This window comes from Crotalus tigris, unplaced genomic scaffold (assembly GCF_016545835.1).
Source record: "Crotalus tigris isolate CLP2741 ecotype Arizona unplaced genomic scaffold, ASM1654583v1 scf7180000024282.1769268, whole genome shotgun sequence".
Taxonomy (NCBI): Eukaryota; Metazoa; Chordata; class Lepidosauria; order Squamata; family Viperidae; genus Crotalus; species Crotalus tigris.
This window is the reverse complement of record NW_024100454.1, coordinates 643,490-663,695: the sequence shown is the minus strand read 5'-3', so window position 1 is coordinate 663,695 and position 20,206 is coordinate 643,490. Positions and strand designations below refer to the sequence as shown.

At 38.4% G+C, this 20,206-nt stretch overlaps 1 protein-coding gene across 1 annotated transcript in view; it reads right to left on the bottom strand.

The window, feature by feature from the left end:
• The window catches only part of KALRN (kalirin RhoGEF kinase), a 315,007-nt gene that overhangs the window by 191,745 nt on the left and 103,056 nt on the right, over positions 1 to 20,206 (bottom strand). Inside the window, 1 exon segment of the mRNA XM_039323763.1 lies at positions 545 to 736. Within this exon segment, the coding sequence (XP_039179697.1) occupies positions 545 to 736 (192 nt within the window).

Sequence of the window (20,206 nt, the reverse complement as noted above, 5' to 3'; positions counted from 1 at the left end):
TCCACGTAGCCTGGTCCATTATATTCAAAAAAGAAAAGTTTATCAATTCCTCTTGCAGACATTTATGCTTCTTCAGAGAATTCTCCAGATCAGTGAAGGACATGAAATGATGGATGTAAAGAGAGGGAGGAAACTGAATATATTTTTAATGAAAAAACATTCTGAGAAGAAACCTACTTGTTGATATTCCAGTTACACAATACAGATGAAGGGTCTACTCCATTGCATATAAACTTCACACGAACACTAAATATTAGTAATCAGTAATCAGTGTTAACATGCACACTGCTATTTTATTATGGAAGTTCAGCTAGACAGAGAACATTTCTACTGATTCTACTTTCTTTTATAGTTATGCTGCAACTCCAATAGGGAGACTTGTAACAATTATATAATTTGGCAGGTTTTCTAAGCTTTAATTTTATATAATCTAAGTTTATTCTGATATGCCTTGAGCAATATGGACATTTTTTGCTATGTTCCATACGTGAAATATACAGTATCCAACAGTATCTGAATTTCTGTTACATTTCAGGCATCTTACCTCTTTGGTATGAGTATGGAAGGAGACAGACATATCCAAAAGAAGTTTCCTCTGTTCCACTCTCCTAACGAAGTCCTGAATCCGGACTTCTAGATGCCGTGCTGCTTTGTAAATCTCTTCAGGATCACATTCCCCAGTCTGGGCCAGTTGCTCTGCTGCTTCCAGTAGCTTGTCTGCATTAGTATAGGTATTCTACCAATACACAACAAAAATAAACCCCAAATCACAAAACTCTACTCATTAATCCTCAGAGAAAATACTTCCAGAATTCAGGAAGAGAAATCAGCATTTTAACATGACAGCAATTGTGATGTGATTGGAAAAGGAGTTAGCAAAAATTCACACTGAATAAATCTTCAGATAAATATTGAAAACAATTCTTATTTGAAATGAGCACACTTTTCTACTGCTTGCTTTTTTTGTGAGCTTCAGGAAACTCAGCCTACAGTGATCTCCGGGATCTTCCAAAGACCATCTAAACAAGCAACTCAGATTTAACTACTTCATTGGTGGCCGTGGTCTCCTGGGAGATATTTCACAACACATTTGGTTGGGAACGAGTGCTGATGGCTAACAGGTTGCAACATGTAAAGTACATGCACTGGAAAATTATCTCAGGAAAACATGTTGCTTTTTTATTGCATTTATGAACCGGCTAAAGAAGAACACCATCCGAAAGATTCTAACTCCATCCAGGGTAGTTACAACTATCTTTAAGTATTTATAGAATTTCCATTTCATCTCTTAGGCATTCTGACATGTGCAGGGAGCAACCTACACATTCCCAACTGCAGTACAGAAACTGAAAAAGGAAATTCCTTTTGTTTCATGGAGTTATTTTGCATTGCATTACAGAAATTAGGAATTTATACCCTGTATGGACACATAAGTTCATTATAGTCCTTTCCAAAATATTTATACCATTCCTATATTCTACTGTATGTATCTGTTTTTCATAAGGTACTAATAGCCAACAAGAATCCACAAGACTATGATTTTTATTTTTTTAAATGATTGATGGGTTGCAAAGATAATAATTTAATTTAAATGTCAAACTTATATTTAAAATGTTAAAATGTGTTATCATACACTTGAACCCTTTTGTGAAAGAAGTTAAATGTGATACTGTCTATACCAAGACCTAAGAAAAACTTAAGTATTTTTCAAGAAGACTGAACAAGAAAAATATATTGTTTTGCTGCCTAAACAGAATTGTTTCAAATGCTGGATTCAAGCTTCAAGAATTAATTTAGTAAAACCTCTGACAGACTTTGTTGCTATGGAAAATTTTGTCTAAGAAGAAGGAAATATTCCTTGAGAAAACATTTCCACAGAACTTGATCTTCATCTGAATTAAGCTGATAAAAGTGTCCAGAAATAAAGATTTTATATATAATAATGTTAAATAGATATAACACACTGATTGTAATATTAATGAAATTATATAAGAGAAGAGTAGGGCAAACCAAATATAATTGCAGTGGTTAACAGAAAAAAATAGTAGTATTAATAGAGATAGTAATAGTAGGAGAAAGATTACGGCCCTTCCATGTTATGTTTGTAAGAATCTTTTAAATCTTTATGTTCATAGTCATTCTAAGATGAGTCTGATAAAAAGATATAACCAACTAATATGTAGTTACGGTTTATATTTTTTATTAATGTATCTCTAAGCTCTTCCAATGTCTTCCTTCTATTCCATTTTAGCTATTGTGGTATGTAGAGTTCAACAGCGCATTTTTGACAAAGTTGCCTTTTTAAAAAATTTTCCAAAATGATCTTTAATCATTTTACAGGCATCACATATTTTGCCATGTCCCACTTCTGAACCGTTGTGCTAAGGAAGCCTTGCCTGCAGGCAACCATCTTCAAGAACCTGATCGATACATTGTTATTGATCTCCTAAACCCAGAGAGCCTGACTATAGGTAGTCCTCGACAACAGTTTGTTTAGTGACTGTTCGAAGTTACAATGGTACTGAAAAAAAATGACTTATGACCATTTTTTACACGTATGACTGTTGCAGCATCCCCATGGTCACGTGATTTACATTTGGATGCTAGGCAACTGGTTCATATTTATGACGGTTGCAGTATCCCAGGATCATGTGATCATCTTTTGCAATTTTCTGACAATCAAAGTCAGTGGGGAAGCCAGATTCACTTAACAACTGTATTACTAATTTAACAACTGCAGTGATTCACTTAATAAATGTGGCAAGAAAATGGGACCTATCTCATTTAACAAACTTCTCACTTAGCAACATAAATTCTGAACTCAATTGTGGTCATAAGTAGAGGACCAACTGTATTATGTATTACCAGGTAAACCTGGGCTATCTCTCTTCCTCCATGTTATAAACAGTCCAACTCACTATTCACCCAAAAGTTGTGCTTAGGTCAATGTGGAAGATCTCACAAAAGATACCTGTTTTGGTTCCTAATTTTCTGTTGTGTTTTGGAACTGCAATGAAGAATGGGGTAAACATTCATTAGAAATGCGAGAACAATTGCCCTTAGTTTCATGTAGCGTAACTTCATCACTGTGCATGATTGTTTCATAAACAAGGGACAACTAACACTGCCCCACTTAATTGTTTTTATTTTCTAACAGGGTCTCATAAAAGATATTTCTTTTTAAATGATACTAAGCAAAAGAAGCAGATGCAAGTAGCTTGTGCAAAAATTAAGAAGGAAAATTATACAACTTCTGCCACAAAGCTCCCATGGACATTTTTAGTACTTTGATGCAGCCTGGAAGACACCAATGAATAATGCTACATATTACTGATCCAACTTCATGATTAGATATATACTGACTATTGTCAGGACACAGGAAAATATATATTTTTAAAAGGAAATTTAAAGCACTCTTTGCTGGAGAATGTTCCACCTCAGCAATAATGCCTCAGTGCACTTCTAAAATTTCTGGACCTGCCAAGTCACTAATTGTAATTTAATCTTCTAATTCACAATAGCAGCTTGTTCAGAAATAAGTACTACTAAATTGATTGCTACCTGCATTCATGGAATTACAGCTAATCAAGTATTCACATTGTGCATTGTTGCCTTTGGTGAGATGTGTGACAATACAAATTTGTTAATTAAATAAATTTCCAATTAGCATGGATTTTGGATGCCGCTGCATAGCAACACCATCCTCCATCTACTGCATAGCTCTTGAGCTCCTAACATTATTGTGTCAATAGCTTTACTTATTGTTAATAATAAAATCTAACATATCCCACTATTTAGCTCTTTGAAAGAATAAACACCAACAAATTTTTCTCCAGTTGTAAAGTTCTATGCCCTTCTTTCCTTTAATCATTTTTATTCCCTTTTTTCCCTTAAAGGAAACAACTGATTCAATGCTGGCCTATCTATTATGGTGTATTAAGCTATCAAGATGTAATTTCATTCTGGAGAGCCCTCATAGCTCCTCAATTACTTGAATGTGGCCAGCCCGCACAGATAAGAATAAATTGAGGACCAATTATAATTTGCCCCTGACAAGCCAGACCCGTGAATGAATTACCAGTCCCTGTAAGGAATATCATCTCGGGATTGGAGACTGCATCCTAGATTTCTGTATATCACCCTATTGTTAAGAGCACCAGAGCAACCACAGCAGAAACTGGCCAAAGCACAAGGTGAATATTAGAAAAGGAGTAGCATGCTAATAGCTGGAGAGCTTCAGTGTTAAATGTGGAATAGCAGAGCAGATAAAAATACAAATGGGTGCACAAAGAAAACCTGGCTATGGAACAGAAAGAGATGATGAGCACAGATGGTTGCAATTTGTGTTACTGAAACTCACTGTACATTTCTAAATCTTGTATTCATTCTGGGCTGCTCTTGGGCCACTTTTCCATGAAATGGATTTTTATTTTACTCAACTTAAATGGTCTATCTGCATATACTCATTTTTATAAAACTTGCTAAAAAACATTTTTTTCTGAAAAGTTCTAACCCTGTCATTGGAGTTCCCATTTCTCTGCTGCTGGTGTTTTTAATTCTTATAATGTTTGTTATTGTTTTTGCTCTATTTTAATTCTGTTGGCCGTGAGTCACTCCTTGAGATGGGCAGCTACCTAAATTGGATGGATGGATAGATGGTCGGTTGGTCGATCAGTCGGACGGATGGACAGACAGACAGATAGATAAGATAGATCAGAGGTGAGGAGGCTGCCTTAAGCAGTTGATTATTGGTGTTTGTCATGGAAAGCAGAAAATTCTACCAACTCAGACAAACAAGCTAACAATAAACAATAGCCTAATCAAGGAATCACCAATGCCACTCTCATTAACACTGACAGGGCAAGCCACTAGAATATAAAATGAGAGCAAACCCCAATCCCCTCCAGCACTGATGATACTACAGGTAGTCTTCAAATTATGAACACAATTGAACCCAAAATTTCTGTTGCTATGTGAGACATTCATTAAGTGAATTTTGCCCCATTTTACGACCTTTCTTGCCACAGTTAAGTGAATCACTGCAGTTGCTGAGTTAGTGACAGGGTTATTAAGTGACTCTGGCTTCCTCACTGACTGGCAAAAAGGTGATCACATGACTTAGGGATACTGCAACCGTCATAAATACAAGTCAGTTGCCAAGTGTCTGAATTTTGATCACATGACCATGGGGATGCTGCAACGATCATAAGTGTGAAAAATGGTCATAAGTCACTTTTATCAATGCCCTTGTAACTTTGAATGGTCACTAAATGAGCTGTTGTAAGTCGAGGGATAGTTTGGTAATGAAACGTCTGCGAAACAACAACCAAAGTTCCACTCTTCTACAAATATTCTCTTCTATCAATTCTCATATATCTCTAGTACTGCTGTAAATCCACTGCCTGGGAAGGAGGAAAGTCTTTAGATGATTTTCTGTTTGGAGAGCCAAAACAACAGAATCAGCCTTAACCACTGGATCTGATTCATCCTGAGGTTGAGCAAAGAGCAAGAGAAGCTTATTTTTTATGCTTAATGTGTGAATTTCGTAGAAGTAGACCCAGACTTGCTTTGAAACAGTTTTTTTTTTTTTTTTGCTTTCATCCAGCAAAACAATCCTTATATTCTTAATGACTTCCTCTCTCATACTACTTGTGCATTGGGGAGAGGGGGGACAGGGGTTCTTTTTGCACCAACCTACAAAATAAAAGCAATACATTTAGATCCTGGATTTTTTGGTTTTGTAGATAGCTTTGGACAATGAGTGCATACCATGCCTTGGAAACACAAGTTTTTCCCCTTCTTGGATATAATAGACAAACTGAAGTTCTTTACAAAAAAGACATTAATGCATCTTAAATAAATGCATGTCACTGCATCTTTCCAGGCAAGCTGTGCCCGTTTTACATAGACAGCAACATAAACAGGAGACCCAAATATACATAGGTTCCTAGCAGTGATCTAATTTTTAACGTGCTTCCTGGAAGATTCGGGGAATACAGGGCAAGCCCTTTCTTTTTTTCAGAGAAAGATGAAATTAACAGAGCCACAGAGAAAAAGAATTCACAGGATTGCATGAATTGTGCCTGGTGGATTTTTTTTTTTCCAGTTTGTGAAGTGAGATGAAAAGTCATGCAGAAATAAACCAAAACGACAGAAGTCAATTTCAAGCAGGATTTTATTCTATACCGCATAACAACAGATGCAAATGCCCAGTGGGTAGATGGAAGTTAAATAATGAAAGGAGGGTTAACCAAGGCCTTGTCCTAGCAGAATCCCTGTTGACCTATCTAGTTTAAAAACGAAGCTGATTTCCTGAATGGAAAACAATCAGGGAATGCAGATGTCATGTGTCTGATTAACAAAACACTTCAAAGAGCCTTCAGGCATTTTTTTTTAACCTAAAAAGCCTTTATTAGTATTACAGAGATGTCAGCGTGGCAAGGTGGAAATGCTAAGATCTGAATTTCCCTTCCTTTGCACATAACATTCCAGGCATTTCCCCTCCCCTATTTTGGGGTCATGATTCACATCTTCAACTTAACTTGGAGGGCAAAGATTCACTTCCGTTTCTTTTTCCCCGGGCTTTCCTTATATTCTCCTCCCCTTTCACTGTCACCTGCTTTAACTCTAAAAATACCAGACAGTTCTGCATATATTGTCAAAGCAAGAATATTCAATATTAGCAGCGTTGACAGCAAAATTGTAAGTTAGACAAGAAATCAGGAAACATTCAGAAAAACAAAAATGGCAACCACCTTCATACTATTGATCTGGATATTGCAGGGCTGTGACCATGAAATCCATAAGATTCAAACTTGACTTAAAAGAAACAGTACCACATCCAACAATAAAGGGCTGAACAGCAACTCCTTGATATAAATTTGTTGTCATTTTATTTACCGTATATGCCGGCGTATTAGGCGACCCGGCGTATAAGACGACCCCCGAGTTCGACGCCGGGTCGCAAGACGATCGACGCCGAGTCGCATATAAGACGACTTTCTAGGCATGCGACTCGGCGTCGATCATCTTATACGCCAGAAATGAGGTCATTTCCGGCGTATAAGATGACTTTCTAGGCATGCGACTCGGTGTCGATCATCTTATACGCCGGAAATAACGTCATTTCCGGCGTATAAGATGATCGACACCGAGTCGCATGCCTAGAAAGTCATCTTATACGCTGGAAATAAACGTAGTTTATAACGTTATTTCCGGCGTATAAGATGACTTTCTAGGCATGCGACTCGGTGTCGATCATCTTATACACCGGAAATGACGTCATTTCCGGCGTATAAGATGATCGACACCGAGTCGTATGCCTAGAACGTCATCTTATACGCCGGAAATAATAAATAAATAAATAAACGTTATGACTCGGCGTATAAGACGACCCCCGAGTTCGGAGGCTGTTTCATCGCTCTCAAAAGTCGTCTTATACGCCGGAATATACGGTATTTATTTTTTAAAAAGCCTTATGAGAAATTTAGAAAAATAAAATAAAAGTCATGCTTTAGTTTTCCTTTTCTATCTTTTGTCTGGTACTAATCAAAACATGATTTGCACAGAATCCCTGAAATGAAAGAAAACTTTTCACAAGTAATAAAAAGACAAAAAGAAAAAAAAATCATAGGTATCACAGTCATCAAAAGGAAGTTGATCCAATTTGATTATATTCCATCCAGGGACTTTTTTTTTTCTATGCCCCAATCTTTTAAAATCTTAGTATCATACAGCAGGTGTCAAACTACTGGCCCACGGGCCGGATGTGTCATGGCGAAACCGTGCCCACCCCAGCTCTGGCAATGGAAAAAAAGTCACGATACGACACAAGTCACGTGACATCACGAGTTTGTCATACAGTGTTCTGATTTATTTTAGTTATTTATGATCTTGCATAAAATTGAGACACTGCTTAATTATCTGCAGGCATTCTAAGATACTGCAAGTCTCACTAACTGGAAATTGTCATAATTGAATTAGAGAAAAAATATCTATAAGTATGCTGTTATTACTGTTATTGTTGATGGTGATGTCACCCTGAATTGATCCACTGCATGATGAAAGCTTCTTCAATGAGAGTGATAGATCAAAACTACCACACTGGTGGGTAAGAGTTTTTCAACCACCTAGTTTAGGGTTAAGAGAGTGGTCAAAATTCACCCAGCCAGTATCCATGTCTAAGGGGGAACTAAAAGCTGGATGTCCTTGCTCTTAATTCAGTTCTTGAATCACTACATCACCTGGCTCTCTTTTAAATTTGTAGTACAACATGTATATAAATCTCCTATTCTTATTTATATACATGCATTCTACATCATATTATTCACTTGGATCCTTGTTAAAACCTACTTTATGTGTGAAATCTAGGAGAAGTGCCAACCTAACCTTGCTCTGAATTTGTACAGCCTTTCCTTTGCTCAGTCAGAGCTGCAAAGCTGTGCTCACCTCATCACTTGGCACGTTTCCTTTTGAATGTCATTTCTATTCATGCACAACTCTAGAAAATGTTACCTGCAGTTTTGGTACAATTATATTTTTTTCTCCACAATGGTATGCCTGGATTTTTAAAAGTTGTGTTAATGTTGAATTTAGATAATTGGTTTAATGCATGTATCCATCCTACAAATAATTGGTTTTATGCACCATGCCAGAAAAGAAAAAAATGTGAAATTAAATAATTAGCTGGTATTTGGAAGCATGAATCAGACAAGGTTTTAGGTTTTATTGGCCAAAAAAATTCATACGCTATTCAGATAAAGGATGGAGATATTTAAAGAAACACTGTTGTTTGCCAGCACCTGTTAAAATTTATAATGAGTTTGACTTTAAAAGGAGGCTGTTTAATCGAGTCTTGTAGAGAAAAAAAAACATTCCTTCTGATGAATGTAGAGAGAGCACCATCTGCAGGACTAAAACTGCTAATTCCAATTACTATAATTGTATAGTTTTAAGGAAAAATGTATTGCCTCTTCCTTAATCTGCATTTATTATCTGCCTTAATATATATATATATATATATATATATATATATATATATATATATATATATATATATATATATATATATATATATCTCATTTGAGTAACAAAAAGTGTTACTTTACAAATTACAATCCATCAGTACACAAGTACTTAAGCCCTGTATAGTACTATCAATGCTGAGTCCTAGACAGTTTACCTGTTGCAATTTAGGAATTAAACAATGAGAAGAGACCAGTCAAGATGCAAGAAAACCAAAAGACAGACTATTGGAGAAATCAGGCAATCAAAATGAAAAAGGAATCCCAGAAATACAATACATGAAATTTAGTAAAAAGCTCAGCTAAACCAGAAAGCTCTTTACATTTCTCTGCTTGGGATGATCCAATGGCCCAAATTAGTCAAAATCCAGAAGAGTTTTTGCTCATGTATTTTACTACATGTAGGATATGTAAAACATGGAAAAGCTACTATATTTGCAATAAAGGGTCACACTGTTTTTAAGCACACAGTGACCTGCAGGAGGTAGAGTAATGAGTTTTTCCCCTTTGGGTTTGATGGGGAAGGATTAAGAGTCTTAACAAACCTATCGTGTTTTTCTTACTTCTGATGCCATGGGACAAATAAAGCAACACACTTCTATTTATATTCACGAACACTGCTAGAAGACTTTTTTTCAAGAAGAAATAGAGAAATTTAAATAGACAACATTCAGAAGAAGAAAAGGTGGTCTGAATTTGGAATATTGGTTATTCCGGTATTTGTAGTAATAATATTTACTCCGAGAATACAAAATATTGAATAAGAATAGTGGCTATGGTAATTATTCTTTATTGATTCATAAAAATGAGAGACAAAAGGTATTCTTGAATCAGAAGGGGGGGCAACTTTCCCAAATGATGCCTGTGCTTACACAGTTTTTCTGTATTTCTGTCCCTAATTTAACTTTGAAAAGAAGTGTGAGACACAGTTTAATCTAGAAAAGCATAAAGAAAATATGAGCTACACAAGAATACTATCATCAAGCTGGCGAAGGAGAATTTCCTTCTTAACTGCCCAAATAAAACATGTTCAACATACATGCCTTCAAAGGAATCCTAAATTTGGCTCCTCTACTTTATCTCTGCTACTTTATCTCACCCTCTTTCTGGATGGTGTACAATCTCTGGGTGTTGGACTTGGGGTGGAAAATTTGTACATAGTGAGAAGCTTCCAGTTCTTTGCTGTGCATTAAAGCAGAACATTTATTTATTCATCCAATGAATTAAATTTATATGCCACCTATCTCACTATCATTTTGCAAAGCTTCTTTCTCTACTACTCTGAAAAAGAAGTGGCTGCAGGGGTTAAAATGCAGGATTGCAGGCAAACTCTGCCTACAGCCTGGAGTGCCATTCTGACAGGGCTCAAGGTTGACTCAGCCTTCCATCCTTCCGAAGTGGGTAAAATGAGGACCCAGATTGTTGGGGGGCAAGATGCTGACTCTGTAAACCACTTACAGAGAGCTGTAAAGCACTGTGAAGCGGTATATATGTCTAAGTGCTATTGCTATTAACTTCAGCAAGGTACCTTATATTAGCCACTTATTTTCTAGACTTATGCAGATGAAAGCCACACAAAAAACAAAGAGGGGTTTTTTTCTTAGCTAAGTCCACTTCCTATTAACCCTATTCAACAGTGGGGGTTTTGTTTTATTTTGGGTTTGTGTGTGTGTGTGTGTGTGTACCTTTGAGTCACCTCGGACTTCTAGCAAATAGCAAATGCCTAGACATGTTCCTGCAGTTTTCTTGGCAAGATTTTATATATATATATATATATATATATATATATATATATATATATATATATATATATATATATAGGTCTTTGGTTGTTCGGGTTTTCTCCCGCGTAAAATTGGAAGTGTCTTGGCGACGTTTCGACGAAGTCCCATTCGTCATCTTCAGGCTGGTGTTTTCAGCTTCGTGCTTTCGAGCAGCAATGTGTGGTCTTAGCTGTTTCTTCCTTTTAACTGCCAGTGGGGGTATGAACTGATTGGGTGGGAGCTTGGCTGTGTTCTGATTGGGTGGAGGTGTGTTCTGATTGGTTAGGGGCGTGGCTGTGCTCTGATTGGCTGGGGGGTTGGCTGTGCTCTGATTGGCTGGGGGGTTGGCTGTGCTCTGATTGGCTGGGGGAGTGTTCTGTTTGGTTGTGCTCAGGTTAGTCTGAGTTGCAGAGGGGTTTAAGATTTTGGGCTGCCTTGCTATTTTTTGGCTTCGCGTTGTGGTCGTGCCTCATTTTCATGGAGGGTGTCAGTTTGCTTCATGTATGGATTGGAGGGCTTTAAAGTGGCTAATGATGCAGCTCTGGTCTGGCTTCTGGTTTGTGGTCGTGCCTCATCATCGGTGTGGCTTTGGGTTTGCTTTTTGCGTGGATGTGTGGTGGTGACATCCTGTGTGGTTTTTGTGAGTGTGGGTCTGGTATCATTTTTTGTGTTAGGGAGTCGTTTGTCAATAAGGGCGGGTTTCCAAATGGCTGGTAGGCGGGAGGTATCATCTCGCTTGTTCATGCTGTGTGGGCGTTTTTCTATCTCGATGGCTTCTCTGATTATTCTGTTATTAAAATGTTCACTTTTGGCAATGGTTCTGGTATTTTTAAAGTCAATTTCATGTCCTGTGGCTTTAAGGTGTTGGACCAGGGAAGATGTTGGTTCCTCTTTTTTGACTGAGTTCTTATGTTCTTCAATGCGTGCACTTATTCTTCTGTTGGTTTGTCCGATGTATGTGGTGGGACAAGTGGTGCATGGGATTTCGTATACTCCTTGATTTTCTAATTCAATTTTATCTTTGGGGTTTCTAAGGATGGTGGATATTTTTCTGTTTGTGCAGAATGCTGTTTTGATGTTGTGTTTATGGAGGATCTTACTGATTCTGTCTGTGGTGCCTTTTATGTATGGGAGGAGGGCTTTGCCGTTTTCTTGTTCTTCGTCTTGGATTTTAGTGGGGGTTTCTTTTTGGATTAGGTTTGTAATCTTATTTCTTTGGAATCCATTGGATGTTAGTACATTGGTGAGAGTGTGTAGTTCGGTTTTTAGGTGTTGTTCGTCAGCTAAGCGTTTTGTTCTGGAGATGAGTGTCTTGGCTACAGAGTTGATCTGTGCTGGGTGGTGGTGTGAGAGAGCGTGCAGATAGCGGTTTGTGTGTGTTTTCTTCTGGTAGATGGTGTGTCCTAGGGAGCCATTGGATTTCTTGTAGACTAAGACATCCAGGAAGGGAAGTTGGTTGTTAGCTTCTGTTTCCATGGTGAACTGTATTTTGGGGTGTAGGCTGTTGAGGTGTGTGAGGAAGTTGTCCAGTTTTTCTTTCCCATGTGGCCAGATTATGAAGGTGTCGTCTACGTATCTGAGCCAGAGTTTGGGTTTGTGATCCGATTTTTCTAGAGCTTGGGTTTCAAAGTGTTCCATGTAGAGGTTGGCAATGACAGGTGAGAGGGGTGATCCCATGGGTGCTCCTTCTGTTTGTTTGTATTTTTGTCCATTATAGATGAAGTATGTGTTGGATAGGCAGTGGTTGGTCAGATCTAAGATGTGTTTGGGGGGGTTATATTTGTTTTGGATAGCTGTCAAGGCTTCTTTGATAGGCACTTGGGTGAAGAGGGATATGACATCAAAGCTCACGAGTAGGTCGTTGGGCTGTAAGTTTTGTTTCTTTATGATCTCTATGGGGAGACCATAGATACACAAGGAAGGAACCCCACTCAGACCTATAGTCAGCTCCATAGGCTCACCTCTACAAAACCTAGCCAAATTTCTCGCCAAACAACTACAGCCCTATGCAGAATCCATCACCTCACACGTAAAAAACTCATTCCACTTTATAGAGATCATAAAGAAACAAAACTTACAGCCCAGCGACCTACTCGTGAGCTTTGATGTCATATCCCTCTTCACCCAAGTGCCTATCAAAGAAGCCTTGACAGCTATCCAAAACAAATATAACCCCCCCAAACACATCTTAGATCTGACCAACCACTGCCTATCCAACACATACTTCATCTATAATGGACAAAAATACAAACAAACAGAAGGAGCACCCATGGGATCACCCCTCTCACCTGTCATTGCCAACCTCTACATGGAACACTTTGAAACCCAAGCTCTAGAAAAATCGGATCACAAACCCAAACTCTGGCTCAGATACGTAGACGACACCTTCATAATCTGGCCACATGGGAAAGAAAAACTGGACAACTTCCTCACACACCTCAACAGCCTACACCCCAAAATACAGTTCACCATGGAAACAGAAGCTAACAACCAACTTCCCTTCCTGGATGTCTTAGTCTACAAGAAATCCAATGGCTCCCTAGGACACACCATCTACCAGAAGAAAACACACACAAACCGCTATCTGCACGCTCTCTCACACCACCACCCAGCACAGATCAACTCTGTAGCCAAGACACTCATCTCCAGAACAAAACGCTTAGCTGACGAACAACACCTAAAAACCCGAACTACACACTCTCACCAATGTACTAACATCCAATGGATTCCATAGAAATAAGATTACAAACCTAATCCAAAAAGAAACCCCCACTAAAATCCAAGACGAAGAACAAGAAAACGGCAAAGCCCTCCTCCCATACATAAAAGGCACCACAGACAGAATCAGTAAGATCCTCCATAAACACAACATCAAAACAGCATTCTGCACAAACAGAAAAATATCCACCATCCTTAGAAACCCCAAAGATAAAATTGAATTAGAAAATCAAGGAGTATACGAAATCCCATGCACCACTTGTCCCACCACATACATCGGACAAACCAACAGAAGAATAAGTGCACGCATTGAAGAACATAAGAACTCAGTCAAAAAAGAGGAACCAACATCTTCCCTGGTCCAACACCTTAAAGCCACAGGACATGAAATTGACTTTAAAAATACCAGAACCATTGCCAAAAGCGAACATTTTAATAACAGAATAATCAGAGAAGCCATCGAGATAGAAAAACGCCCACACAGCATGAACAAGCGAGATGATACCTCCCGCCTACCAGCCATTTGGAAACCCGCCCTTATTGACAAACGACTCCCTAATACAAAAAATGATACCAGACCCACACTCACAAAAACCACACAGGATGTCACCACCACACATCCACGCAAAAAGCAAACCCAAAGCCACACCGATGATGAGGCACGACCACAAACCAGAAGCCAGACCAGAGCTGCATCATTAGCCACTTTAAAGCCCTCCAATCCATACATGAAGCAAACTGACACCCTCCATGAAATGAGGCACGACCACAAACGCGAAGCCAAAAAATAGCAAGGCAGCCCAAAATCTTAAACCCCTCTGCAACTCAGACTAACCTGAGCACAACCAAACAGAACACTCCCCCAGCCAATCAGAGCACAGCCAACCCCCCAGCCAATCAGAGCACAGCCAACCCCCCAGCCAATCAGAGCACAGCCAAGCCCCTAACCAATCAGAACACACCTCCACCCAATCAGAACACAGCCAAGCTCCCACCCAATCAGTTCATACCCCCACTGGCAGTTAAAAGGAAGAAACAGCTAAGACCACACATTGCTGCTCGAAGCACGAAGCTGAAAACACCAGCCTGAAGATGACGAATGGGACTTCGTCGAAACGTCGCCAAGACACTTCCAATTTTACGCGGGAGAAAACCCGAACAACCAAAGACCTACATATATATATATATATATATATATATATATATATATATATATATATATATATATATATATATAAAATTAAAAACATTGAACATGGTAAATCAGCATTTGACAAACATCTCAGTTCATATTGACATTAATTACAGATAAAACTCTTTACAATAACATCCTTCTAATTTCAATCTTAACTTATCTCATTACAATAACTTCCCTATTTTTGTTTTTTTTCCCCCACCATCTATAATTGATTCCATATTTGGTAAAAAACTGTTTCATCCTGATTTTTTAGTCTTTTAGTTAACCTGTCTAATTCTGCGCAATACATAATTTTCTGAATTAAAATTTCCCCACTAGGTACAGCCGTAGCTTTCCAGTTTTGAGCGAATAATATCTTTGCCGCTGTAACCACATGAATATCCTCTTTACTAACATTTTTTTCAAGGATTCCTAACAACAATGTCTCAGGTTTGTACTGGATGTTTAACATAATCATTTCTGTCACCCATTCCCAAACCATACTCTGGGCAAGATTTTAGAAGGTGATTCGCCCTTGCCTCCTTCCTAGGGTTGAGAGTGAGTGATTGTTAGGCTTTGTGCTAAGGGGGAGCTAGAACCCAAGGCTCCCAGTTTCTAGCCTGGTGCCTTCACCTCTACACCAAACTGGCTCCTAATTCAAAGTATGTAAAAATCCTTTAGGCACTATTTGCTATCCCACTCAGCACAGATCCAATCTTATATTACAACTGGCTCTGCTACCAACCAGGAACGTCCCTGACTTGTCAGGATGCTCAGCAGTAAATCGAGTTAAATGTTTTTTTGGGCAGACAATGGTATTGGGAATTAGAGAAGCTTAAGTAATTAAAAATAACTCTGAAAAATTCAATATGCATGTTTATGGGAAGAGTCAATAAAGGAAAAATGTACTTCCATATACTTTGGGCTGTAAATGCCAAGAAGAGCTTAATTAATTATGGCAGTAAAACAGAAACTATAAACAAGAGCATTAGGAAGAAATGAAGAGAGGAGATGGCTTTAGCTTTCAGGATAAAACAAAATACTTTATTTTCAATTATTATAATTGTATAATGGTACCTGTAATAGTGGGGTGATGTCTGAGATTACTGGAGCTACAGTTCAAGGGATCATATTGGGAAAGACTAAGCCATGGGATTTTAAATAATCAGGGACCTTGGAGGTCTTCTAATCCAGCCCCCTGCTCAAACAGGAAAGCTTATACTATTTCAGACAAATGGTTGTCCAATCTCTTCTTAAAAACCTCCAGTGTTGGAGTACCCACAACTTCTGGAGGCAAGTTGTTCCACTAATTAATTGTTCTGACTGTCAGAAAAAATTCTCCTTAGTTTTAGGTTGGTTCTCTCCTTGATTAGCTTCCATTCATTGCTTTTTGTCCTGCCTTCAGGTGTTTTAGAGAAAAGTTTGACTCTCTCTTCTTTGTGGCAGCCTCTGAGATATTGGAGTACTGCTATCATACTACCCCTAGTCCTTTTTTTCATATATATTAAACTAGACCTACATATCTTAATCCCACCTATGGTTAAGTTTGTAGCTTCTAAACCCTGGGCAAAGGGCTTGAAATATATTAATAGATATTGCATTGGACAGTCTCTCTTATTGCCACATAGGGAGAAATTAGAAACATTGGTGAACACCCTGACACCCTATCTATTTGCGTGCCCCAGCCAAAAGACAAAATTGTAAAATAGATAGATAGATAGATAGATAGATAGATAGATAGATAGATAGATAGATAGATAGATAGATAGATAGATAGATAGATAGATAGATAGGAATTCTGCTGGCTGTCAGCAGAATTGTAAGTGATAAATCAGACCCAGTATATGTGACTGTTGATGCTGATAGCAAGGTTTTGAATCCTGACCTTGGCAGAGTATCAGACCCTGAAACATGCTGCCTGCTAAACAGAACCAGGAATTGAAGATACATGACTCCTCAAAAGGAAAAAGTATCAATTCTCCTAAGAAGACAAAGCCTGTTCTCCAGGCTTTGTTGAAAGCAACTCTCCTGCTTTTTAATCTACTTTTCTGCATCTTTGGTTTCCACGTTCCTCTTGTTCCTTGCCTTCTGGATAGACTTTCAGCTTGATCTTGGACCAGCTTGCCTCACCAGCACTAAATCTGTTATCTGTTTTATAGGCAACTATGTTTTCTAGCTTTACGACTATATCCAGCCCATATCCATTGTTATCTGATCAAAAGCTGTTTACTGCATTAAACAGATCTCTCTTGGATTTATGACTCCTTGGAAGGGTTTATCTCTCCTCAGCTATAATGAGTAATTTACAACAAGACAAATAAAGACCACTTGCAAATTTCCTCTCTACCTACCTGCCTGCCTGCTTTCAGTCAAAGCTTTGCATAGGACAAACAGAGTGAATGCTGTTAGCAGCAAATAATAATGATGATGATGATGATGATGATGATGCTGTTGGAAGGGACCTTGGAGGTCATCTAGTCCAACCCCCTGCCCAGGAAGGAAACCCAATACCATTTCAGACAAATGGGTATCCAATCTCTTCTTAAAGACTTCCAGTGTTGGAGCATTCACGCTTCTGGAGGCAGATTGTTCCACTGATTAATTGTTCTGTCAGGAAGGTTCTGTTGCTTCTCTATTTGGTTAGTTTCCATCCATTGCTTCTTGTCTTGCCTTCGGGTGCTTTGGAGAATAGCTTGACTCCCTCCTCTTTGTGGCAACTCCTGACATATTGGAATACTACTATCATGTCCCCCCTCGTCCTCTTCATTAAACTAGACATACCCAATTCCAGCAACCGTTCCTCATATGTTTTAGCCTCCAGTCCCCTTTGTTGCTCTTCTCTTTCTAGAGTACCAACGTCTTTTTTACATCGTGGTGACCAAAACTGGATGCAGTATTCCAAGTGTGGCCTTACCAAGGCATTGTAAAGTGGCATTAACACTTCACATGATCTTGATTCTGTCCTTCTGTTAATACAGCCCAGCACTGTGTTGGCCTTTTTGGCAGCTGCAGCACATTAGATCTAAAGTATCTTCTCTCTCCTCTTTCTCCTCCTCTCATCTCATTCAGTCAAAATAAAAATTCTCAACAGAAGTAATTCTGCAATTGCTAAATGGAGAATGGAAAAATTGGAACATTTGGTACTGATATGGAGTAATTTGTAAAAATGTACTTGACCCCTTTATCAGGTAGTCCTGTATTATCAAGGATGGAAATGGACCTGCTTTAGATCACTGAAAAGGGTAAAGTTGTCTTTCTTTTCTTTAAAAGAATAGTTAATATACCAGATTCTTATTGGCCAGACAGTGCTTGCAGAACCAGTTAGAAGCAGGACATTGGGCCTAGTCGTGTTTATGGTATTTTAACATGTGTTCCTTAATAAGTACATTCCAGGTTTTAAGCGTAAACATTAAGAACTATATTGTCCATGGATAATTTTAAGAACAGGAACATAATCTTTAATATAATGTTGCTAGAATAGAATAGAATAGAATAGAATAGAATAGAATAGAATAGAATAGAATAGAATAGAATAGAATAGACAGAGTTGGAAGGGACCTTGGAGGTCTTCTAGTCCAACCCCCTGTTCAGGCAGGAAACCCTATACCATTTCAGACAAATGGCTGTCCAATCTCTTCTTAAAAACTTCCAGTGTTGGAGCATTCACAACTTCTGGAGGCAGGTTGTTCCACTGATTAATTATTCTAACTGTCAGGAAATTTCTTCTTAGTTCTAGGTAGCTTCTCCCCTTGATTAGTTTCCATCTATTGCTTCTTGTCCTGCCCTCAGGTGCTTTGGAGAATAGCTTGATTTCCTCTTCTTTGTGGCAACCCTGAGATATTGGAACATGGCTATCATGTCACCCCTCGTCCTTCTCTTCATTATAAACTATTCATTAATAGTTCTGGCTGACTGTATAGTGAATGTCTGTTTGTCTCTAGGCCTTAATGTGTCTAGAACTCCACTCTATTCATTCAATGTATCTGGATGGAAGATATGAAGGAGTAACAACAGCTAAGTGTTGGGTGCTCTATAGATGTAAGATCTAATTTATGATATTCTGATTTGCAAACTTTACATAGCATTCAGAACCTGCTTTACTGATTTAGCAAAACTAGAGTTCTAACAGCAAAATGATTTGCTTCTTGCTGGCAGAAGGTCCATAAGTAACACAGCAAACAGTGATACATGAAGAATCATGGTGGCAGTCAGCTGTGAAGGCCATTTTTCAGGAAAAAAAATATTGTACTGTTGTATTGGTTTATATTTTATCTGCTGACGGCAGTTAAATGTTAAGTGTCTTGTGTCTAGCTAGACAATCTTTCTGCTCATGCTTTTGATAAGTGATGCAGTGTTGCTAAAACCATACATCTGCAGTAAAGTCACTTACTTACAATTAGATATCAGGGAAACAGTCATATCAAGACCTCTTTTGAGAAAAGCAATTTAGGAACTAAGAACTGGAAAGAGTTAGTGCAAAGACCAGGCACATTCCTTTTCTATATTTTGCCTAAGGCAGTGGTTCTCAACCTTTTTAATGCCGTGACCCCCAACCGATCGTAAGTCGAGGACTACTCAACCGGTCGTAAGTTGAAGACTACTCAACTGGTGCAGCACCGTTTGCAGACTGGGACTTTTGGCGGGCTCAGCAGGGCAGAGACAGCCTGGACAATTCCTATTGGCTTTGAAAGCCAATAGAATTAGACTCTATTCAAGAGAGTCTATTCTATTGGCTTTCAAAAGCCAATAGAATAAAAGGGAGTAGCACAGCTAAGGAAAAGGGGGAAAAAATGGCAGACTGCGTTGTTTGGCGACCCCCGTGAAATGGTCGTTCGACCCCAAAAGGGGTCCCGACTCACAGGTTGAGAACCACTGGCCTAAGGCATACAATGATACAAAGGATGTGAAACCTGTCCACGTATTTTGTGAAATGTTTCTAATGAGAGTAAATATTTCCCAAACCAATAAAAAGAGAGGTTTTAACAATCTTGGAGGAAAGGGAGAAATATCCCCCTAGATAGCTATATAGAGACATATTGTATGTATATAAGCACATGTCTGTTCATGATCAGGTCTTTGTTCAGGTTAGCATCATATATAGCAAATTACCGTGGCCAAATGTAGAAGTTGTAAAAATAGCACATAGTGGCTCTTCAGAAAAACTCATAGAAGACGAATGTTTTACAAATGTCTTCTAGCCAAGGTTTAACTAGTATCTAGAAGAGCCAAATCTAAGAAAAAATATAAGCATCCATTCATCATGGGCATAGCAATTCTCTCTTAATTGCTTATAATTCAAAACAGTATAATCTCTAATTTATGGATTTAAATTTGATTTGTTCAATTCTGTCAACATAGCTATAGCATTCAGAAAACTGTTCAGGACTGAAATGGCACTTTCAGGTACTGCAAGCAAAGACAGAGCTTGATATCATCAGCAAATTATTTCACCCTTTAATTTTTTTTGATAACAACCAGTTTGGTAGAAAGGTCAAGGCTTCAGGCTAGAAAAACAAGGAGATGGT